Raw genomic sequence first — 24,490 nt, forward strand, 5'->3', positions numbered from 1 at the left:
TGCACCGAAGGTAGACTGTTATGCTCCCTTTGGCAAAGGAAAACTGAGCTTCCTTTTGACTGTGGACCTCCTTCACCTAAGGACTGGCTTCTGGGCACCTGTGGGCTTTACCCTCCTTGGCTTCCTTGGGCCTCTGACCCAGCCAGAGAGGTTCAGGGTTGGCCTCTGGGCCCCTGCTACACTCAGTAAGTGGGCTTACTGCTCTGGCTAAACCCCCAGGTCCCCCGAAGGCCGATGTAGGGCCAACCCTTGAACTTGGTGAAGGAATGGAGCTGCTGTTTCCTGGAGCCCTGCTGCCCCCAGACTCTTCTCAGCAAGCTCCCTGGGCTCCCAGCCACCAAGGGAATGGAGGCCTTCTCTACCCCAACCCTTCAGTCTCTAAATTCAACCCTTTTAAGAGATCCAGAGTCCTGCAAGTGATGTGGGAACACTTCCCCAGTGGCTCTATGAGATCAGACCAGAGGTCCCCCTGCCCAGTGCCCTCTGCCTTCCTAAGGTGCCAGGGCTTCTGCCCTGTGCTGGGATCCCTTGTAGCCATTGTCCCCGGCCTCCCTCCACCACCCTGCTCCTGCCTAAACTGAGTAGCCATGGTCTGCAGCTGGCTCCCGGTCCCCTCTCCCTAGGCAGAGCCCCCGAGCACGGGGAAGCGCTGTAGTTGGATGTAACTGGGCTCTGAGGAGGGTGGGGTGGGCAGGGCACGGGTGCTGCAAGGGGACCAGGAAATGGAGCGTTAAAAGCCTGGAGGGCAAATGCCAAAGAACCCAAACCCTGGGTGATGAGAAACTGGCACAGTGAGGCCATTAGAAAAACATCAGTAAAAATCCGTTCCATGCAAACTGGCACTGCCTCGGAGCTACAAAGGATCCACTCCCCCGAATCATCCGTTGGGCTTTCGTTGGAGGGGGCCCAGGAATTCTCGGGGGGCTGCTGAGGCGCATTTGTAAGAGAACTAGCAAGCAGCAAGTGGGCAGGCAGGTCCGGAGAGCCGGGCACCCTCCACTCCCATCTGACCTAGCAGGTCTCCAAAAGCCCCACCTGCCTCTGGCCAGTGTCCCTTCGTCCCCCCACCTCACCCCAACCCTGGGCCCCTGGGGATGGGGTGCATAGCTGCATCGTGTCTCCCTGTTTCGTTTGGTTTTTAAACTTGAGTGCTTTTTGATATCATTAAAAAAAAAAAAAAGAAAAAAGCCTCGGTCCTCCCTGTGCCTGGGATGGGGGAAAGATAACAAGAGCCATCTTGAGGTTTCTGAGTGTTGTTGGTTGTTGTTTCCTCGTTCAGTTTCTTTCTTTTTTTGTAACTTGGATTATGAAACTAAACTTTAACCCAAAATTAACCCTGCCTCTCTCCCCACCCCACCCTGTTCTCCTTGACTTCATGGCAAGTTTAAAGGGCAGCATGGGGTTCTTTGTGAGTCTGAGAGCCGTCTCCCCGACAGTCTGTACCCCCTTCTGTCACCCCCACCCTCTCACAGACCCCAGAGCCAGGCGGGAGTCCCACCCATCCTCTAACTCCTAACCCTCCAAGGTCATTTCCAACCACACATTTTTTTTTCCAGGATCAATGGTGTTTTATTTGTAGCCATTTCCATTGGGAGCGCAATCTCCCACAGGCCGTTCAAGGTCAGCCATGCTCATCGCTGCACTGCTAGTGAATTGTATTCAGGAGTGTGCTCCCAGACCACCTGCCCCACCCCAGCCTGAGTTAGTGCAAGGGGTAAATCCTCAACTCCAATGCCCACCCCCAGGGTGCAGGCTTGCCCAGGAAGCTATGGGGAAGCCCCCAGCACTGCCTGGGGGTTATGGACTTGGGGCGTGCCCCGGGCAGTGGCTAGACTGCCTGCTGTGGTCAGAACCTGGGCTGGCCTGCTTGCATGTAGACAGGGTACCTACCCCAGCCTCCAGCCGCACCTTTGGACCTGGAGCAGGGTAACCAAGCTGGGGAAGAAAGGCCTCAGCCCTTCTCTTTCTTTTAACGCATTTTGACTATAGGGGAGCTGTCACCTTCTTGCCTCTGGAAAGTGGCCTGGCCTTCAAACCTCGAACATTAGCAAGTTACTTACCTGTGAGTGGCAAAAGCTCTCTGCTATGAATTGAGAGGGGCCACACAGACTCTCTGGGGTATGTGGCATCAGTCCAGGCCCCGAAGGGCTCACTGCATGCTGATGACCCAGTTCCACCTGCACCAGCTCCCGTGGCCCTGCCCCACACATCCCAACTCCTCCCCAGGGGACACGGATGCTCCTTCAGCCTTCTGAGCAAGCGGCCTGATGATGAGAGGTCATCACAAACTCAGTGCCTGTTCAGAGAGAGTCCACTGAACGCCTCCCTGGAGCTTGGTACCATGCTAACCTAGCAGGTGACTTCAAACAGTAGCAAGGGTGGCCTCTGCTCCCCAGGGGCTCTCAGGCTTGGTTGAGGGATGGGGCATCCTGCGGAAGGCCCTTTTTGTTTTGTTCTGTTTTTCATTTTTCTCTAGCTCCACCATTTTGGTTTGTGTCCCCCTTCCACTCTGACTTACTGGGGGCCCTTCCTGAGGCGGGAAGGGCTGTGGGGTGGGAGGCAGCTTTGTTTTGGCTCCGGGTGGCAACTTGTCTCTGTCAGGGCTGTGGTGTCAGGGTAGGAGGTCCGGGGGGTCCTGAGCTCCGCACCTACCTCAGCCCACTCCTCTGGGCCGACCTGCCCACCTTTGCCTAATTCCTCCAGGAGCTGAGGTGAGCAGGGCTCGGGCGACCCCACCAGGGAGGTCCCTGCCGACTCCTAGATAACTTCACTATCAGTGGTCACTTTTCTTTCACCTTCACCTGGTAGTTTGAAATGTCATCTTTTCTTGTGCTCAGTCAAGAGTTTGTTTGTTTATTTTGATCGTATTCATTCAGTTCCAGCGGCCCCATCATGTCCCACCCAATCCGAAATCCAGTTTGGTAAACGACTCCCCGCCCCCCGCCCCCCCCAATGTGAGGGAAGTGGTTCAGATTTTCGGGCTACTTTATTTCAGGGTGACATTATGGGTGGGCCCACGTATCAGTCTTAGAGCTGCTGAGCCCCCTGGAGTGCCCCCCCAACCCCATCTCCGGCCCCAGCCAGGACCCCTTACTGTACTTTATACTTGCCAGTTTATCCCAATCTAGTTACGTGAGCTCCCGATGCTGGTGGTGAGTGTGAGAAGTCATGTTTCTGTTGTCTTTTCTCTTGCTTGGTTGGGGCTGCGGTGAGAGAGTGTCTCTGAGGCATACTTTCCCGCCTCTCTTACACTAGGATCTGCACACCTCCTCTCAAACACTCTTCTGAGCACGCTCAGCGGGAAGGTTTGTCCACACCTATTAATCCTCTCTCAGTGTCCAGCTTCCTGTTAGTACCAGCTGGTTTGCATGTTTTTGCTTGTTCAGATGAAACAGTTCAAGAAACAAACTCATATCCAACTCTCGAGAAATGTCTTTTTTTGTACAATTTCGTTTTCGATTTTTTTTTTTTTTATTAGTTACAACTCCAAAACACCTGTTGTCCAGTTAAACATTTCACACCTCCCTGCCTGTTCTTAGATTGTATGTATCTGTGGGACTGACTAAATGCATGCACTGTAGTCGATGTACCGGTAGCTGTAGCTGTAGTTGTAGAACATGCATTGTTGAGTTGATATTACAGGGTCTCCAACGGCTCGGCCCAGCACAGCCGTCCGAAGGATAGCACGGGGACCAGGAAGAGAAGGGGCTCCATATTTTCAATGTTGCCAAGGGGCTTGGATCCATGTTCTCGCCATCAGCCACCACCACCTCCCCTCACGCTCCCCACTCCCCCAGTCCAGAACTGGGTCACCACCCTTATTTGTAGCCTTCCCAACTGAGATCTGTTTCGAATGGTCCAACTTCAGTGAAAGAGAATGGAACCAGGGTTGGAAGGAGTCTCCAAGTTCTTCCTTGTTCTTGTGTTCTTCGGACTATTCTTGAACAGAGCGACGGATCTTTTCTTGTTTCTTTAGGTTCACCAGCAAGGCTCCCTGAAGGCCCTCTGCTCCTTGAGTTCTTTGTGAGCTCCCTCCCAGCCTTTCAGGGATACAGGTCCAGGTGGAAGCCATGTCTGTGTGGTCTGCTCCCTGGGGTGGAGGGACATGAGACATGGTAGGGAAGGGACCGAGAGCTCGCATCCTGCAGACGGGGCATGCATCCACAGGAGGTGGATGTTGACATTGGCTCTTAGGTTTGGCAAAGGTGAGGGAGGCCCGTGGGATGAGTGGAGATGACAGGCACAGCTTCGTGGGAAGGGGAAGTGAAGAGGGCTTGGAACATCCATAAAAGAGCCACCTGCAGTTTCCCTGTGTCTCCCCAGGACAGCCTTCTGGAAGGGGAACAGGCACAGTCCTGCAGTCTCTGCCCTCCACTCAGGGGCATGTGTAGTCAGCCATCTCACACTGTCTTTCCTGTATCTGTGGTGACAAGCCAGAAGGGAATGCCAGAGGTCTCTTAGAGCTTTTGGAGGTGCCTTTCCTCCGCACAAGTTGGTGTCAAGTAAGGTAGTATTTGCCCTTTAACTCTGGTGGTCAGTGATCCTGACCCAATGCTACAGGACACAGGAGGGATCTGCACCTTTAGGGTATAAGTTATATATTTCAGGAGACAGAACTCAACAAAAGGTCACAGAGCCCATGAAGTCCTCAAAGAGTGTGTTGGGATAGAGTGAAATGTTAGCTCCATGGAGAGAAGCCACACTGCCCTGGCTGTCACCTGCGGAGTCAGGATGCGCAGGGACTGCTGGATGAGGGCACTGAGCCCCAGGCAGAGGAATCTGGAAAGAATCTTCTCCTGGCTCGGCCTGGGGGTTGGTGGCATGAGGGAAATGACCAGGATCATCGGTCTTCGAGGCTGCTGCAGATGCACCCTGACTTGAAGCTGGGGAGCTGGTAGCGGCAGAAGACGGAGAGCGCAGCGCCCCTCCCAATCTGCCTCAATCCTCTGTGTGGCTCTGGTGAAAGGCTTTGGAAAACTCTTCCAATTGCTGGAGGATCTGCTGCTGCTGGGGTCTATTGTAGCGCCAGCTTCAGGGTTCCCAGCTATTGCTTTCAATGAGCATCTATTGAGGATTTGCTACTCCAGGAACGAAGGGACATAAAGACAGAGAGCTGTTCTCGCCTTCATTGGTCTGGGAACCCAGTTGTGTTCCCTGAAAGTCCCTATTGTAGGAGATGATGTGTTGTTTCTGCCTTGATAATGTCCGCTGTTGGCTTCATTTTAAGAAGGGAAATGGATGCTTTTCATTTCTGAAAGTGGCTTTCCTGTACCTCATCAGCAAGAAGGGGGGATGGGAGGTGGGGACCCAATCAGCCTCCCTGTGCGGCCAGCAAGCGTCCTGCCGACTGTGATGCCAGGATGGCCCATCTGAGGGCAAGGTCACAGGGACACCCTTGAGCTAGGGTGCAGCCACATGGGTGGCCGTGGAATAGAGCCAGCACAGTGGACCCGAGGAAGAGCAAATCTATGACCTAATGGACCAGCTGCTGCAGCCATCCAGACCTACCCAAAGTCTCTTACCTGAACATACATCTTTCAGTCTACATACAGCCTTTGGTTGTGGGGAATGGCACCTTGTATCCCAGTGGGTCATTAAAATTTTCATTTCTGGGAGGGCCAGGACTTTTCCACCGTAAAGAGTCCAGCACTGGATTTCACTAACCCCAGTGAATTTATAATAATGTGCACAGGCACCCGCTGCTGACCTCAGCTTCATTCATTTTCCCAGGGCTTTTTGACCAACCCTGTTCAGGATAAAATACATCAACTCCAATCAATAATTTTGTAATAGAAATACCGTGCACTTGATAAATCAACTCTAGTGCAATTAGTGACTCGCCTTGCAGCCCAGACCTAAGTATAAGTTAATCCTAAAGTGAATGGAGTGGGGGAATGTTAATGGTCTTTTAAATCAGTGGGTGACACATTCCTGCCTCCTCCCCTGAGCTCATTGGCCTTCTCCCTCACGCCAGCTCTCAGGAGCCCAGGTCCAGCTGTCCAGCTCTGTGAAGCCAGGAGAGCACATGAGAGAGTGACCAGGAGACCTGCTCCTTGCACCCCACACTGGGTCAGGATAGTCTTGGGTCCAGGAAGTCCCCAAAGCTAGTCAGCCTCCTTGCAGTTGATGAGAACCATCAAAGGACAAGCCAGGACCCATCATGGTGCCTTACGTTTCTGCAGAGTTTTGATGATCATACAGACACCATCACATCGGTTGCCACAGCTCTCCCCTGAGGTAGAGAGGAAGGTAGAAGTTTGGGGGCTTGGTTTTACGTGAGAAAGCTGGACTGCAGAATGGTTGTATGACTAAACTAGAATCCCACACCTAGTTATCTGCAAAGCAAGACTTTGGTCAAGCAGAACTCTGGATTTAAACCCTGGAGAAAGTAACCCTGTGGTGGAGCTATGTTGGTTTCACCTGCCGCCCAGACACCTGGCACAAGCAGCAATGAAGGCCATGTTGGGAGTGACCAACTGGCCTTGGGTTCTGTGAATTTTAAGATGCTGTGACTCCAGCCTAAGACCTTGCAGTCCAATCTTTCAGGCAAAGTTCACAGAACTAGGCCTTGCGCACATCTGCCATGGAGTTTAACTCCACCAACTATTTATCGAGTGTATAACAATTATTATTATTACACATGGCAGGTACTTTCCTAGGCCTGATTCAAGGGTACTTTGGACTATAAGAGAAGGCCCAACTCCATGGGGTTAAATAGTTTAGGGATTTGTTGGCTGATATTCTGGAAGAGCCTTAGAAGAGTAACCTTCATGTGTAGATTGTTCAGGGTCCTTTTTCTGTAATTCTATAAGCTTTGCCCTCTTCCGAACTCCCATAATATCTTTATGTTGGTTTCCCTCATGGTGGCAAAATGGCTGCAGCCGTTTCTTGCATCACACTGTCCTGTCTAAAGAAGAGAGGTGGTCAGATGGTTCAGAGTTCTAACAAAAGTTCAGAGCTTAGTGCTGCTTGGCGAAGGCCTGGGTCACAAGAACCAATCATTGAGGGATCCATCTCCCTCTAAATTGAGTGGCTCTTACACTATGATGGGGGATGAAATCCCAAAAGAAAACTTGTATTCTGATAAGAGGGGGAAGGGAAGATGGTGTTGAGGAGATAACCACTGGTGTCTGCCGCAGCCAGCCCTGAAAGTTCATGGACGAATTCAAGCACTGTCCATGACCTTGAGGACCCACCAGCCTAGCGTGGAGACCAGCAGGTGACCAACGACACTATGATGCCACAGGCCCAATGACATAAACCTGTCCCATGTACAGAAGTAGCACATAGGAGGAAGTGATCAGCTTTGCTTGGGTGTCAGGGAAGGTTTCACAGGGAGTGAACATTTCAACTGTCAGTGGACAAATGGGAGCTCCCCAAAGGGCCAGGGCGGGGGATAGCATATTCCACAACAGCAGAGTGAATTTGAAGCCCAGTAGACAGTTTAATTCTGGCTGAAGAATTAAATAAAGTAAGGGAAGAGAAGCAGATATGGGCAGAGCCCACAGCAGAGAGTCCTTGCTTGGTTCTATGCTAAGGAGCCTGGAGAGGCCTGATAACCAGGAAGTGACATCAGATTCGCATGTTAGACAAGTCCTGGCAATGGTGCCCAGGGAGATTGGAGAGGCAGAATTGGAGGCTGGCAGACAAGTTCGAAATAACCCCTGCACATTATAACACCCGATACAGGTCAGTGTGCAAGTGCCCAGTGGGCAGTGGGGCTTTTGCTCTTCCCCATTAGATGATTAACTCTGGCCCTTTGGCATCTGGGGTGGGATGCCAGAGAATTACATGACGTGGTCTTTCCAAAGCTCCCAGTCTTCTGAGGAAGATCAAGTACACAATTGATGTAAGAGCTAGCTTGTCATATAAGGGGGTCCCTGCAGGGCCAGGGCACGCAGATGGCAGGGAAACTCCATGCAGATGGTGACACGTGGCATAGACATTGGAGGAATTTAGAGTGGGGGTAGGGACAACAAGGTTCTGGGATACCTTGAGAACCAGATCAATAGGGTCACTTTGGCAGAAAAGGGAAGTCCGTATTATTGATAGGAGCGGAACCTGGGAAGGATAGAACCATCTAGGGAAGATGACCTGTGCAGCAGCCCCAGAGAAAACATCTTGACCCCTTTGAACCAGGGGTCCTGGGCTGGGCTTGTAACCCAGAGCAAGAGGAGAGGAGTGAGGCATTGAAAAGAAAGACTAGAGAGCACCTTACTTTCCCATGAACCCCTTTTTAAAACCATGGTAGACCTTTTTAAAATGATCTTTTAATTTACTTTTTGGAAATGGAACCCACTGCCTCACACATGCTAGGAAAGTGCTCTACCACTGAGCTGCATCCTGAACCCTCCCGTAATCTCCTTGGCTTCTGCCAACAAGTTGTTATTCATTCTGTGCCCATAGATCCATAGATGTTGGTTACCATTCCTTGGCTCACATAGCAGCCCCTGCCCTCGTCCTTCCTGCCAGTTCATTTCCCTCTATCTTTGTTTTTGCTTCCTCAAAATCTGACTCAGACTGCTAGAAAGTCACACCTGGTTAGCCCTACCTGGGCATCCTCTCCCTTGCTTCATGTCCTAAGTTTTTTTCTTGCTTGGTTCTTAATGACAGGTGGGGTTAGAAGTCCTCTAAAGACATTTTACACATATCTCAGGGCAGCAACAGCCTTCCCAACCCTGTAAACCATCAGTCCTCCAGGAAGCAGAGCCAGCCTAGTCCTTGTTCTTAGCATAGATAAATAATGAGTATGCAATTAGAGAATGCAGAAAATGATGGGGCCCTTTGTTCCTGGATGTGTATTGATATTAATAAAAGGAGGCTGAGCCGATAGCTCTGTGGCAGAGCACTTACTTACCTGGCACATGTGAGGCACTGGGTTTGATCCTTAACACCACATAACAAGTAAAATAAAGCCATGTTGTCCATCTACAACTATAAAAGAAAGTTTTTAAAAAGCTTAGCAAAAGGTCTCACTTTTCCAGTTTGGGAAGTGGGCAAATAATATTTTTTAGGTGCTGGGATTAGGTCTGTCAGAGGATGGCAGAGCCATAATGATATCCACTCCGTGGCCTGGAATGGAGGATTCTGGCCAGCATCTTAAAATTCACACCTGCCTGGGCAGTCCTTAAAGGAAAGCTATCTTGAAAGTAGTTGATCGAATGCTAGAGACACTTCCCAGCCAATTTCAATAAAATGGTGATAATAGTAATATGTTAACAAAAGCTCACCTGTTATTTGAAAGCAAGGAGTACTATACCAAGCTCACCTGCTTTATCCCAGTTAATTCTTATAACACCACAAAGTAGGCACTATCATTCCCATTCTCTTTTTATTTTACACACACACACACACACACACACACACACACACATATACTGGCAATGGGGATTAAACCCTAGTGTATGCAAGCATTGAACTACATCTCCAGCCCCTTCCCCGCTTTTTAAAAAATTTTGTGACAGGGTTTCACTGTTGCTAAAGCCGCCTCAAACTTAATGATCCTCCTGCCTCAACCTCCCAAGTTGCTGGGATTACAGGCATTTACCACCGTGCCCAACTCCCATTCCCATTTTAAAGATTAAAACTGCAGCTTAGAGAAGATAGTATCTTATCTGAGGTAGCAGAGATAGGATAGGATTTGAGCCTCAGTGTGTCTCAAACACTATCAGCAGATGCTCTGCTGTACCAGCCCAGCAATGCCTGAACAAGACTGCAACTTTAAAACTGCACGGGGGAGAAAAAAAAAAAAAAAAAAAAACACCTATAACTGCTCCCAATTCTTAATATCTTTAGGAGAGAACTCCAAATTATTTACAAGTGGCTTCAAAAGGCATTATAGGTATTTTTTGCACCCGCTTCTATTATTGCAGACTGAATGCCATGATTCTGCCTGTCCTTCTTTGGCTGACATTTCTGGTCCCTGAATCCTTTCAGACCAATGGCAGGCAGTGGAGGTCCAGAGGAGGCGTGGTTGGGTAAGAGGGAGCTTAAGGAATTATTTGACGGGAACCTTAAACTAAAAACAAGGCCAAAGGAAGTTAGCCACAACCTAAAAGAAACCAGGGGGTGGAACCTGGGAGGGATTCTCTGTGAAGACAGACTTTATCCGCAGGGAAGAGTCAACATCCCCTTAGATACACCGCTGCGAGGGCTGCATCTGGAGGGTCGCTGGGAAACACAGCCCAGCCCTAGCGCTGGGAGGCGATTGGCTGCCCAGTTGCTGGGGCTTTGCTTTGGGCCAATGGTGGAGAAAGGGGCGGGTCCACAGGAGGGTGCAGCGGGCTCTTCAGCCAATCATTCTGCAGGGAGGCTGGATTCCTGATACCATGGTAACAGCCAGCAAGGGTTCATTTGTTTTGTAGATGAGTAATTACTACACAATTAGAGAAAGCTAAAAATAAAGGGGCCCTTTGTTCCTGGCTACTTATTAATATTAATAAAATGGTCTGTCCAGGTCTGTGATAAACAATGCAAACCTGGGTGCTTGTGGTAAAGGCTAACGTGGCTGAGAAAAGCTGCCCAGCCCAGCTTCCCTGTGCATTTCCCAGCCTGGTTCCCCAGCTCTGCTTCCTTCTCTTTCTGGAAGTTATTTCTCAAATTAATCTGGAGAGGATGGACTTTTTCCTGAATTTGGGGAGAAGAGCTTAGCATCACAGACTCACACAGGACCTGCAATGCCCTGGAATCAAGGGGTCAGTAAGGCACAGACCCAGGCCACACCCTCCTCCAAAGAAAAGACCTGAAGTCCAGCAGCAAAACCAGATAACATGGACCAATGTTGGAGGAAGCCCCTAACCAATTTTGCTATTATGTTCCTGCCACGTTTTTCTTCTGGCTGTTGTCTATTGAGCTCTACAAGGTTCATTCGATAGTCATTTAAACACCTTCCACTGAAGTAGCTCCCAGTCTTTTCTCCCTGCCCACTTGTCTTGTAAAATACATTCAGTTCAGGTTGGGAGTGACATGCTTGGGATTAGCCTGTGTTTAGGGATTGTCTCCACTATCCATGTCCTGACCTTCAAGGTCCAAACAGCTGAGAGGCTTCTCTTCCTTACAACCCTTCCCCCTCCTAGGGAGAGAGGTTGCCTTGTAGATTAATCCAATAAGGATGAAAAATGGCTTTAAAAAAAAAAAAGCAGGCAGCATAAGTGCAGAGAAAAAAAGAAGAAAAAGTTGGGAGTCAGAAGACTTCATTCCAGGCCTGCTGCCACCTCGACTAAGTGAAGATTTTGGACAGGGGGGCAGGGACATTTCAGCGCTACAGCTCTGTATTGCTGCTGTTTCCAAAGCTTCCAATTTCTTGTCCTTGAGGGTGAAATTAGTGACAAATGACAGTGGTTTAAGATCTGAGAGGAGTGAGCTTACAAGTGACAGGAAACTTGGTGGGGATGCACTTGAACATGGTCATGCATTGTTTAATGTACAAGGAAATGGGAGGGACTGAATATTTCCAGAATTGTGTGTATCGCTTTTAAAATCTATTGTCAGATTTCCATCGTTAATTGCAGTTGATGGAGACTTTTAGGATTTGGCTGTCATTAGTAACAGTGGACCTGTTAGCTGAGCAACGAGCACATGTCTGTAATCTCAGCTACTTGGGAGTTTGAGGGAGGAGGATTATAAGTTCAGGCCAGCCTCAGTAAATTAGCAAGATCCTGTCTCAAAATAAAACATAAAAAAGGGTGGGGATGTCACTCAGTGGTAGAGCACTACCATTGGATTCAATCTCTAGTACCCAAAAAAGGGAGAGGGATGGGCCTGTTAATAGTTGGTGATGAGCAAATCAGCCCTGAGATTGGAGTCAGTGCAATAGTTCTGAATTTTGCTTCCTGTTAGAATCACCTGAGGAGTTTTTTTTAACTTCCCTGTATCCAGGCTACACTTCGAAGCCATCAAATCAGAATCCGTCAGGGTGGACCCCAGGCAAGTGCAGTGTGTAACCACAGGCTCAAGTGCCACCTGGTTCTTGCTGAAGATAGAGCTTCACATCATCTCTGTGACTGTCGCTGGTACCCCAGCCTCTTCTAACAGCAGGCAGGAGAGATCTCCTGCCTGGGTCTCTAGCTCACGGTCTTGGGCCCAGGGCTCTCCCGCCTATCATGGGTATCCACAGTAAGGCCAGGAAGACCACATCCAGGATGGGCTAAGGTCTCTTTTTTTCTTATGTGACTTTCCTGCTTCTCTTGGGGGCAGGCCTGTCCTGGGTGAAATCAGAAGCATCATACACATAGAACAAGCAGCCTGATACAACCACGCACAGGGAAGCAGCCGGCCTCCTTGACTGTCTGACGAATGAGGCCTTTTGGTAAGGTCGGAGTTTGTTTGTTATTAAAGACCTAATTAGAAACATGAGAGGGAGCTGAATAGCTCCATGCTTGGCTAATTAGTGACATGTATGCACCCGCTTTGAACTTCAAGGACACAGAGCTATTAGCGCTTACATCAAAAATGGATTAAACTCCTGTGCCTTTATGATCATTAAAGACGGGCTGCTCAAGTGGAAAGCCTTTTGTACAGGTCCTCAAGGGGCTGTCCCCTGGGCATCCTCCCCACCCTACCCCCTGGCTGCTGGAGCCCAGGGCAGTGAGTTGCTGTTGGTTAGGACTTTCCAGTCTGGCATCCTTTGAAGCCACAGCTTATCTAGTACATGCTGATCAGTCTTAGGGTATTCCAGCTCCCCACTGGACTTACCCTCTGCAGAGTGGAGTGGTCTTTTGACACTGAGATCAGCCCTCTGGGTGCCCCACTGGGTCCAGGCACTTTCAGGGAGGGGAGCAGGAGTCCAGGCTAGTCCAGGGCTTACATGCCCTCTCACAGTGCCCTTGCCCATCAGTACTGACTGGGTGCTGCTTTGTGCTCCGAAGCTCATTGATCCTAGGGATGTGACACAATGCAGGTCAGGTCCTCAGGAGAAATAAGTCCCCTTTCACATCTGGCATATACTACCCAACTTTGGAGAGTCCCCAGTCTGGGGGGGGACACATCTGCACTACCATGGAACTCCCAGTTTGGAAAGGGTACACGGCCCAAGCCCACTTCAAGGTTGTCCACACCAGGGTTGAGAAGTTGGTTCCTTGCCCTCGAATTTGCCATTTCTCTGGGGCAAAGAAAGATCTAACTGAACAGAAGAAACGTGTCCAGCCGTGATCCCAGGAGGGACAGCTCCCTCCCTGTGTAACACAATTGCCTTCATGTTAGAGCTGGGTGCAGGCCTGTCTGAGATGCTGGGTGGCACTGGATATGTTCCCTAGCTGCTTAAACCCTGGATTTCCTTCTTTCACACACAGCTAATAAAGCCCAGCTGATAAGTTAGGTGAATTAAAAAAAAAAAAAAAATGGTGGGAAGAACCTACCGACAGGAACACGGAAGTGCCCAGTAAGTCTCAGTTGTCGCTGCAGCGTGGTATCCTCTGAAGCCACAGCTTCTAGAAGATTAGTGCTTCTTGTCTCGTTCACTTTCACCTCTCTTGTCCCCTGCCCACTCTTCTTAACAGCTACAGGGTGGCATCTGATGCTTATATAGTACTTCATCATGATGGAGAATACATGAGGCCCAACTCCTAAGCCTGTAGTGCTGGCCTTGGATTTCATAGTATTTTAATGTATTTGTCGTACAGAAAATGTGTGCAAGACACAAGCAAGGATCTGAACCCTCTGGTGGGGACAGGGATGTGGCATTAAGAGTGGGAAATACTGAGCACAGAGAAGATGGCTGGGGACACATGGGGCAAAGCCAGAGTCGTTTCTTTTTGAAAGTTAGAGAGATGGATGTGCCTTGAGGAGAAAGGCAGTCACCAGATCAAAGCAAGGGACATTCTCTGAATTGAAGTAGGACTGACTCAGAGCCACCAGACTGTTCAAGAGAGAGGAGGGAGTTGTTTCCAGACACCATGCTCCCTGTTTCCTTCTGCTTCTCGGGGCCCAGGGGGCTGGGTGAGGAAGCACAGGCTCTGGGTCACCTCAGGTGACATGCCCAGCCATTGGATGGCTTAATGCAACAGTACGAGGGTGCTGTGGTCTCTGCTGTGGTCTCCTTGTCTGCCACTCCTTGCAGGTTCTAACCAGTGTAGGCTTGGACTCTCAAGTCAATTAGCCTAGGGAAAGATGTAGCAGGTGTTCATGTTAAAACCCCACCCACTTCAGCCAAACCAGAAATGTTTGTCAGACAGTTCACACAGAAGGACAAGCTCCTGTGCCCGTGCCAGTCACAGGCTCCATGATGCTCAGGCACCAGGCAGGGCCTTGTTCCCTTTCCCTTCCCAGGGCCTCTTCCTTCTAGAACCCTGTAGACAAACTGAGCCCCTAGGTCCCCTGGGAGCTAGGAGAAGCAAGAACTTGAGTTTGGCTCCAGAAATATCTTTCTTTGCCCTCTTGATTCAAAGACCTGGTTTCTGTGACGACTAGGCCCAGGTCCACTGAAGGATGCTGCATCCCCAGGATTTATACTATGAACAGATAACCTCCCTGTTCCCCTCACCCACCTTCCCAGCCAGCCCACCCCTACCCAGAGCCCACTCAGCATGTTCTTTGTGAGCTTGAGACACACTCACAGACCCTGATCAGAGTCGAAAACAAAAAAGCATCAAACTGTAAAGAAAAGGTTGAATCTCAGTATAAGGTGCATCGACCTGACCACAAAGCCTTCCTCAGATGGGTCCATTCTGCTCTGAATGTAGTGAGAATCACCCCAGCTTTATGATCACTGTGTTATAGGAGGGCTTTAGAATCTACTGATAGTGAAGTTAGCTCTTGAGGGTTGGGTGAGGTGTGACTTCACCAGAAGCTAAGATCTTCCTACAAAAGAATTAGCCAACAAGTCTTAGGTTCTCATGCCTATCGGTTCACTACTTGAGACCTGCTGACATTGATTGGCAGGCATCAACACCAACCACAGTGGTCTGAACTGGGCTAAATTTCAAGAAAACAAGTGGAAACTGCGGTTGGTTGGCATTATTGTAACCACATTTGGACCAGCATACAACTGTCCTGTCAGCATGTGAAAGAGCAGATTCTCACCACGTGTCCCATGAAACATGCAGATGAGCCAGGCGTCTATGGGTACACCACGACTGGCATGATATTCTCCCCAGGCTGAGTTTGCTCTTCTCGGTAACATACCTGTTCACATATGGAGACCATGGAAAAGTAATACCAGCACCTTGCTCTCTTAACCACCACCACCTCCCCATTTGAAAGTATTCTTCCCTTTCTCGGCTGAAATTGCCTGAATTTCAGCAGGGCTTTAAAAATATATTGTGGATAAAATTGATTGTCCCTGCATCTGGGCCCCTGAACTGATTTGATTTTAATTTAGCGTGTCATACCATTTCCCCGGGTTGGACAAATTGCTGGCCTTCACTGTCTGTCTCTCCTACCTTCAGGCTAAGCTCTGAAAGGAAAGCTGGAGCCAAGGATCCCTGGGACATACTGGTTGGGCAGACTTCTGCTTTGCTCTGCGTGAGGCCCTCTGTGATCACATACAACCGAGTGTTGTCCTTCCCTTACGGGTTGATCTTTCCTTGCTGACCCTTGCCATTTGCCCATCTGCCTTCAGAGGATGCAGTAAGGAGACTACACTGTGGCGTCTCCAGCTCTGTTCCCCGGGAGGGTCTGGGGCTGTTCAGCAGCCATTCTTCAGAGCCCTCAAGAATGAGGGCTTGCCAGGTCCTGCAAGAACCTTGACAACTCCATAGCCCACCTTGGGAATTCCTTGCTAACAGGGAGACAGTCCTGCCACTGTGGAGTTTTAGGCCAAGGCAAATATAGAAGCACAATGTAGACAAGATGAAGGCCAAGGTGAGTGTTGGAGGGGGGCCATGATTTAATTAGTTTCTTCAATTTCTCTAAAACAAACAAAATCCCTAAAAATCCAGTTTGATGGATTAACATGACCCCTGCCTTCTAAGAGTGTCACACAGACTTATGACCTTACCTGCACTCAGTTACCCATTCCATTGGGAGCTGGGGGCCAGGAATAGGGTCCATGACACCAATCAGCCCAGACTCCCTTCTGCTTCACTCAGAAATGCGGAGTGCAATTAACTTTGTTTTGGTAGCATGTTCCCTTCTGCCCTGGACCTAGAGAGGTTGGGTTCTCCGTTGCAGTGACTTCGCCCTGAGCAGCAGCATCTGACTGGGCAGGGAAGAGGTTCTGTCCTAGAAAAGTGCCAGGGGTCACCAGGGTCCCCTGCCTGAAATGAAACCTGGCAGTCGTGGATGATTCACAAAGAAAATGACTGAAATGTCTTGAGGGTGGCCATGCCCTTTGGGGAAATGTGAGACCCACCAAACCAGGAGCCTGGCCTAGGGCTGGAACTCAGTGGACCCCTGGCTTGTCACAGATATGTGGGCTGAGCTCATCTGAAGAGGATTCTGTCACAGTAGCTTTCTCTGGATCATTCATAGTCTGGTTTTCAGGCCTTAGCACCAGAGGTACCTTTCCAGGGGTACCCCCCAGGATCCTTGGCTGTAGCTTTTTGCCTAAGATATTTAAGAAGGATATAGAAATGTCTAGACTTCCACACCATTCCTAGACCTAAGCGAAGCTGTTCTGACTCCCACCACTTCCCTATCCTTAAGGGTTAACTTCACTCTCAGTCCAGCCCCTTCCAGCCACAGGTAGGCAGAGCCACTTGCAGACTGTGACGCACATCAGCACACATCTCCCCCGGCTCTTTTTAGAACCCTGGGGGAAGGTACCCACAAGTTTCAGTCTAGCACCGGTGAGTGTCAGAGCCTACAGCACCCATCTCTGTTAAGGTCTCCAGGATAAGATTCTTGGGCTTTCCTTGGTCAGCCATCAGGGCATTTCCTTGGTGGACGGGAAGCCCCTCCTTCTGGTCCATGTAAGATGCCTCCACCTTTCACTCAAGTGCATTTCCTCTTGCTGTCCTCAGTGAGATTCAGTGTCCTTGCTTCCCTCTCCCTCCCCCACCCCTGTAGTCCTTCCTTCAGGTCCAAGATGATTATATGCATGAAGCGGATGAATCGGATCTTTTTTGTAAATCACCTCCTGATTTGTATGGCAAGTGAATTGCATTTTCCTATATCAGATTTTCCTAAATCTGCATATGGCACCTGCCTTGCTGGGCTCTGCATACACAACTATCTCAAAAATGAGAGTATTTGTTTTAAACTTGACAAGTCACAGAGCACTTTCCCTTCTTCACTCTCGCAGCAGCCCAGCGTCAGGCTGAATAAGGCAAACGTCACTCACATTACAAACAATGGCATGGGCTGGAGGGGCTTGGACCAAGGCACACAGCTGGAAGGTCGGGGCCAGGGTCACACACGGGTCTTCTGACTCCAAGTCCAGTGCCCCCTTTCTCTACACTGTAGCCACCTCCTGAGGGTACTGCCTGGACTGGGAAAGCCCAGAGGATGCTGGGTGGTAGAGGTGTGGGGTTCAGAAGGAACTTGCCCAGGATTAGGCTGTTGCTATGGACACTGCCCAGAGCCAATGATGGAGGAATGAGCCCCCAAACGACCAGCCTGGTATAAGGCTTGTCCCAAGCCACTTAACACTCACAGCTTAGGTTGCAGAAATGCCAAGGTGTTTGCAAGACATTGCCCTCTTCTGGGACAGGCATTATAATATCCAGTTTATCAATCTCAACACTGTTTATTCAACAATATTTACTTCTTCCCTATATACACACACACACACCATAGCAGAGCAGTGGACAAGGTGCCCTTGACCATTAAGAGTGATGTTCTGTCCTCTTTCTAACCTGATCCTAGTATATAGGACCAATTCTAGCCACGTGCCTGGAGGAAGGTGCCCTCTACCTAGCACACTGAGGATTGACTGGAGAGTGGCTTCCGCAGAAACCACGCTCACAGCAGAGGCTGCTCAGCGGCAGGCCTGCCCCCTGTCTCTCTCGGCTCCCCAGGAGAGGGGGTCCTCAGATGACCCCCTTTACCACGCAGCCAGCCAGTGTTCGATAGGTGAAATGACACTGACTTCCCGAAAGAAGAAAATCGCGTTGTCCCTGATGCTTCCCACATCTGATAGCAGGCACAGTCCTGACAAGTTTATGTGCTAAGTGTCCATCCTCATTCTGTCCTGCCAGCCAGAGCCGTTGTTTTTTTGAGTCCTCCCAAAGATGCCTGGATTTTCAGGTGGCTTGACTTGAGCACGCTCCCTGGGGCATGGTTCTTCTGCCACAGAGAGACAGAGGCAGGTGGTGACTGCGGAGCTTGGAGACCTCTCTCCTGGGTGCCCAGCCCTTGAAGGTGCAGTTTCCACTGCCCCTGGAGGAGACCCGCCCACAGCTAGCATTGATAGCCTGCCCATTGCGCCCTCTGGTGGGGACCCAGTGGCCCAGTCTCCCGCCCCTGGCTGAGGGATATTTGCAAGGTGACTTTGGGCTGGGGCTCAGGCATTGTGATGAGCAAGTGCATAATAAAATGGGACTTGGGAGTTTAAAAGCTGCATTCTAATACAGCGCCTTCTCCACGGTGATTTTAGTGTCATTTGATGGAAGATGACTGAGCAGGGGAGGGGTGATCCAGACCTAAGATGAGCTGCTCATTATGAAATTCCCTTCAGGCCGACTCTTAGACACCAGGCATCTGTGCACACAGGTTGCCTTCTGAGCTTCTGGAGGCGGGCATCTCTGGACAGCAGTCCTTCCATGGCCGTGCTGCGTCCTGTCTCCAAGGCTCGTTACTCTGGCTGGATTAGTATCTAGGGCCCTTTTCCTGCCAGAAGGAGTCAGCACCAAAACCTTCCTCCTCCCCACCCCTTAGACAGGTGTTCCTGCCCAGCATCTTCCCAGAGGTGAAATGTTCCCCTTCATCTCACACTGTGCCTCCCCAAGCCCACCCCACCCTCTTACCCTAAGACAGAACAGGGAGTTTGCTCTTGTAGAGGGAGGGGTTCCAATGCCCGAGAAACCAGAAGTCCACTGTCTGAGGGCTGCGGGGGAGGTGTTCTACCAAGATAATACCGCCGTTTGAATATCTCGGCTTGATATTTGCCTTCGTGAGTGAGACGGGCCAAATGTTATCTGCAAGTTTAATCTTCTATATTCAAACATCCCAGTCCCCTTTGTCTTCCAGCACATTCCCAAATAAGCCATTGGTGCTTGCTCTAATCTCTAATTCTTTTTCTCCTTCTCTCTAACCTCTTCTCTCCATCAGCCTGTTTGTTCATTTATGGGCTGCAGCTTCAGGGGCTCACCTTGGGGCTTCCAGAGGCAACAGTTTCTATTTTCTCTGCTGAGTCCGGAGCCAGGCTCAGCTTGGTTTGGTCTCCTTTGTGTCTTCAAGTCCCCACCTGGTCTTTTGCCAGCCTGGCAGTGAGGGGTATCATCAGTCTCTTCCCACACCTGTGACAAGTGGGTGACAATCAATCCACTTGTAGCTTCTTCAAAGCCCCAGGAGAAGTGAGGGCCTCTGCACAGGCCCCCAGGCAAGAGCGACTCTGATGTCCACTTCAGATGCTCTTTCCTTTCTGCCCTGGAAGGCAGCTGTCATGGACAGAGGGGATGCCGAGGGAGGCAGAAGGGAGAGGCGAGCCTGCAGCCTTGTGGAACTAAAGATGTCTAGGTGTGTGATGCTGAGACCGGCCACTCCTACCAGACTGTTACCCCAAAGCGGCCAGCCCCAGACTCACCATGAGGTTGAAATGAGAACTTAACTTTTACCATTAAAAAGGGTTTGTGGTTCTTTTGTTTTGTTTTATTCCATTTTTGGAAAAGAAAATGAAGTTTAAACTACTAAAGGGAAAAGACAAAATTAACCTGGTCAATAGACTGTGCCCCTCTTTGGAAAGGGCGTGACGGGATTCGGGGGAGGCAGACCAAGGAACCTGAGGAAGCATCACGCTCTGCCTCCCCCCGCAACCCCCATTTCCAGACACAGCCTGCCACTCTCCAGGTGTGTGGGTGTCAGGTCGGTCCTCTGTCACAAAGGTGCATTCCAGGCTTTCTTTTTCTCAGTGTGGAGCTTATACCTGAGGATAACTAACAGAGCAGGCATTTCGGACAGATAAGCTTTAGCTGTAAATTGGTTTAGTTGGTATGCTGCATTCATACTTCTTTGTCTTTTTTGTTGTTGTTGTTTAAACAAAAGGAAAAAAAGGTTTAAATCCCCCCTTTCCTTCTCCTGCAGGAGGTGAGTGTGTGGGTGTCCTGTAGGACCATTGGCTCCACCCCAGCTTTAGCCCAATCTTCAGGTTACCATCCCCACCCCATCCCCTCCCTCCATCCCCTGCTCTCCACCCCAAAAGGGAACCCTCTGTCGCCATCATTACCGTTACGTTAAGATGCCCGAACTCTCCATGACATAACCCATCCTCCGACCACTTCAGTATTAATGACTTTCATGCAGGGATATAAATGGGAGGGGTGGGAAAGGAGGGAGTAGCCAGTGGGGAGGGGGAGCGGGTGGGGGAGGGATGCAGAATGGAGATCTTTTTTTTGTCTTTTTTTTTTTCCTTTAAACAAATTTGTCATTTAATGGATCCAAAAGAAAAGAAAGAAAAATGAAACATACACACAAAAAAAATTTTTTAAATTCCCTCCCCAAAGATTTTTTTTTCCTAGACACAAATTGCTTTGTTTCCTGTCACGTTTTAATATCAATATTAACACAATGTGTAGTCTAAAACTAGTTCCTTTGTAGTTTGCATGGGATGTGAATGCTGTCTCAACGTGCCCAAATCTAGAAGACTGCATGAGCGTCAATTCAGATGTGAAAAAAAAAAAAATCTCTCTCTCTCTTTCTCTCTCCTCCATATATATCTCTATTTCTATTGTGATAATTTGGTGGGCAGTGAAGCACCTCCGGTTGGTTGCCGTAGTGTGTTGAATGATCGTTTTTTTCTTCTCTATTTTTGGAGCTCCAAGCTTCTTAGTAGTAGCCTGGGCTGAGTATTCTTGAGTCCCTGCTCATGTTTTCGCATGGCCTTGGTTGAGTGTTAGAAGTTGGGCCTCAGCTGTTTTTCTCGAGTGTTTGGCTTGTAATGATCGGTGCATGCCTGGCTTCTGGCCTCATACCCAGCTCTATTCTCTGCACACCAGTCCTGAATAGCTACAGTGCTCAACCGAATTTTGGCGCGCCCGCTTCCCCGGCAGGCTCCAACCCGGCGCGGCCCGGAGGCTTCCCGGGGGCCAACAGCCCAGGACCTGTCGCCGATCTCTATGGCCCTGCCAGCCAGGACTCCGGAGTGGGGAATTACATAAGCGCGGCCAGCCCACAGCCGGGCTCGGGCTTCGGCCACGGCATAGCTGTAAGTACCTGCCTTCCTGCCCTCCTGCCTCCTGCTACCTGACCAACTCCTTGCAGCCCATGAGTTAGGGGCAGAGGAGAGGACAGTGGGTCCCCATCAGCGGTCACGCCAGCTCCTGAAGGCTAACGCTGCTCTGTCTAGACATATACCAAGTACCTCCTAAGTGGCCTGGTGATGAACTAGAACGTATGTGAGCAGTTCAGATTCATGTCACTTCAGCCCTTGAGACCTTGAGCCACTTACATAACCCCGTGAACCTCACATACCTGGCTGCAGAACAAGAATAGTTTACCTCCCTCCAAACACTGGGTGAGAATGAGCAGAAACAGTGTGCACCCCGCACATAGTAGGTCCTCAGTGTCAAGCCACCCGCCTCCCATCAGGGGTAGTCATCTTAGTCAGCAGAGTCCCCGACTGATGTCCATTGGCAGCTCTGGTACCCGGGAGGTGGTGTGGGGGGCGAGCCCCCTCCCAGGCCATTTCTTTTGCTAACATTTCTTACAGTTTCCAGGTTCCAAGTAAGTTCCCATTTGCGTTCTTTAGCTGTGGCCCCCCGAAGGCCAGATGCATTTGATATTTGTAATGCTCTGTGGTTCTATAATCTGACTAATCCAGGCAATGGAAATTTGCTTAACAGATTTGCATGCTGTTTTCAGATTGTATTGTTCTTCTCCCTCCTGGTGTGTGAGCATGAATGTGCCTGAGCCCCACTTGCTCGCTTCCCCTTCCATTTTGGAAACAGAAAACTGGCCAACCCCTGCCCTAGCCCGCCTCGGCATTTTGGAGGCAGTTTGGTTTTGAGCTGAGATGGGAGTGACTGCTGTCCCAGGTCACGTCCCTGTCAGACTTCACGTGCGGGAGAGAGCGGGCAAGCTTTGCCTTAAGGGCTACGCTGGGGAGAACAGAGCCTGTGCAGACAGTCTGGGGCACCAGGGCGGCCCCATCCATGCCCCCATGCATACGCTTGTACATACACAATCATACACACATTTTTCTCTCCCCATCTCTCTCTTTCTTGCACACACACACTCATCTGCCAGCCCTATCTGTGCTGCCTGGGTCCTTGTTCAGTTTCACCCCCAAGACAGTATCACTTGAGTCAGAAGTTTGATGAGTCTAATCCTTTCGGATCAACTGTAGTACCAAATCCAGAATGTTATTATTCATCCAAGAGCTGCAGCGACTTGGGGAACTTAGAACACGACTCATTTCCATTTTCAGTGTCCAGAAACACAGACCCTACTTGTTTTTTGAAAACCTGAGTCTTTGGACCCGTATGCTGCAGTGATTTCTCTGAAAAACCCCACATAGCAACATAGTTTGTCTGCACTGGGATTTCTTCTCCCCAGCTTGAACCATTGGAACCCGGGACAGACACAGGTCCTTATCTTTGCTCTTTGGGGTCAGGGCCCCCATGCCTGTCATTTGGGGCATGAGCCCCACTACACACCCACCCCTTTGAATCTGGCTCTTGGTTTCCCTCGTGTAAGCAGACAGGCTGGGGTGGGGGTCATGGGGGAGGGAGGGATTGGAGCTGGAGAGGATGTCATCCTGGTCCCTCATGGCACGGTGTCTCAGAATTACATATTCATGCTGGCAACCACAGACTAGTCCTAGAGATAATTTTCTTTCCCAGAATATGACAATCTGTTCCCATGTATAGCGCACTGATGACCTTAACAATTGTGCAATTTTAGGGACCTTTGATTGCAACGGCCTTTACAAATGGATACCATTGAGCAGGTGCTTTCGTTGCCATCTCACTCTGAGGTATTACCGTCTCTGCCATGTGTCTCCGCCCTGCCGGTGTGTCCGTACATGTATGTGCACTGGTCATACATGTATGAGCATGCCCTTGTCTCATCACATCAACATCTCTCCCTCCTCTTTCTGGACCCCTTTTCAGGCGGGTGGGGGCAAGAACAAATCCAGTCTTTTAATCTCTCATCCCTTCCTCCAGCTTTTAATCATGACCTCACCTTTTTTTATTCTCTCTCTCTTTTTTTTTTTTTTTTTGATTTTGGGTTTTTTTTGGTTCTTGAGTTGGTTCTTTCGATTCCATTTCTGTATCGTCCCTACCGTCATCTTTCTCTGTCTTGAAATACAATCAAGAGTGTGGGAAACTGGAAGGCGATTTCGTACTATGCCCATGGGGTGGGGTGGGGGTGGAGGTAGGGAACTTCTGGACTTCTGCCAAGCCTGGGGACAGGAGACGGGGACCAGGGCCACTCCCGAAGGTACTGTGAGCTGACCTTGTGGGTGGCTGGGCCCTTTCAGCTCTCCAGGGCCCTCTGGGGCTCAGCCAATGGGATTCATGCAGTCAAACAGCCAGACTCCATCTTTTAGTGAAAAGAAAACATTTTTGCCAGTAACTACTGAGTAATTATCCAGATTACCGCACGAAAAGCAAATTAAATTAACGACATCACCTGCATAACGTGGATTTGGATCCCTGCCAGTTTCCTAACCTTTTAAACTGAGCTCAAGTTAATTAAACATTTTTTTTTAAATCACTTTGATGGGGATATGGTGGGGGTGGGACAGAGGAGAGGGAGGTTGGGGCGGGCAGTGAGCAAGCCTCCTGCCACATTCTCCTCAAAAATGAGTATCTGTCATTCTTGGGAAGAACTCCAAGCAGGGAGAGGGGTTATCCTGGAAAGCACTATATGTGTGCTGCATTAGTACATGAGGTTGAGGGGAGTGGGTTGGAACACCAGCCGGTCTCCTTGAAGTGGGAGGGCGACAGCTGAGGCCTGAGAATGGGTTCCACTCGGGAAATCCCACTGGCGCACAAGAGCCTTTTGCTCTTGGAGTGGGATAGAAAAGGCCTGTGTTGGGTCTCTGGTGCAGAGTGATTGCTCCCAGCCCTGAGTCAGCCAGGACTGGGTCTGGTGGGATCAGCTGGGGACCAGGTTGAATTAAGCTCCACAAATCTCTGGATTCCTCTCATGTTGCTGCTAAGGAATCACCTCAACTAACGCAGCTGCCTCTCTTAACCCAATAAGCCATGTGTGTGAATTCTCCCCAGCCCTCACCTCCACTCCCCTTCAAGCACTGACCCAGCCATTGCTGGCCAGAGCCAGAGGCCACTAACTGTTTGAAGGAGAGCTTCTCGCTACTAATTAAGCTGGGTTTGGGGGCCCAGAAAGCAGGGAGGACCGATAGGTCCAAAGACTGGGGATTGAAGAGCGCTCCAGCCCCCACCCCCATGGAGTCCGATGAAGAGGGAATTAAACAATCACTGGGCGCCAC

The 24,490-nt window shown here is 50.0% G+C and overlaps 1 protein-coding gene across 7 annotated transcripts in view; it reads left to right on the top strand.

Annotated features, from left to right (window-relative positions):
* Msi2 (musashi RNA binding protein 2) overlaps positions 1-24,490 on the top strand; it is a 367,708-nt gene that overhangs the window by 337,100 nt on the left and 6,118 nt on the right. The window contains exons 12-14 of one of the 7 annotated variants that reach the window (XM_076871166.1): positions 3,256-3,305; positions 21,084-21,238; positions 22,936-23,008. The exons of 1 other annotated variant lie outside the window; for it this stretch is intronic. In XM_076871166.1, the coding sequence (XP_076727281.1) occupies positions 3,256-3,305; positions 21,084-21,191 (158 nt within the window). In that variant the 3' untranslated portion in view covers positions 21,192-21,238; positions 22,936-23,008. Of the gene's footprint in view, positions 1-3,255; positions 3,306-21,029; positions 21,239-22,935; positions 23,009-24,490 lie in introns of those variants that run through there. 5 more of the 7 variants (XM_076871167.2, XM_076871162.1, XM_076871164.1 and 2 more) reach the window with 5 other exon arrangements.

The sequence above is a fragment of the Callospermophilus lateralis genome, chromosome 11, assembly GCF_048772815.1.
Source record: "Callospermophilus lateralis isolate mCalLat2 chromosome 11, mCalLat2.hap1, whole genome shotgun sequence".
In the NCBI taxonomy this organism is placed as follows: domain Eukaryota; kingdom Metazoa; phylum Chordata; class Mammalia; order Rodentia; family Sciuridae; genus Callospermophilus; species Callospermophilus lateralis.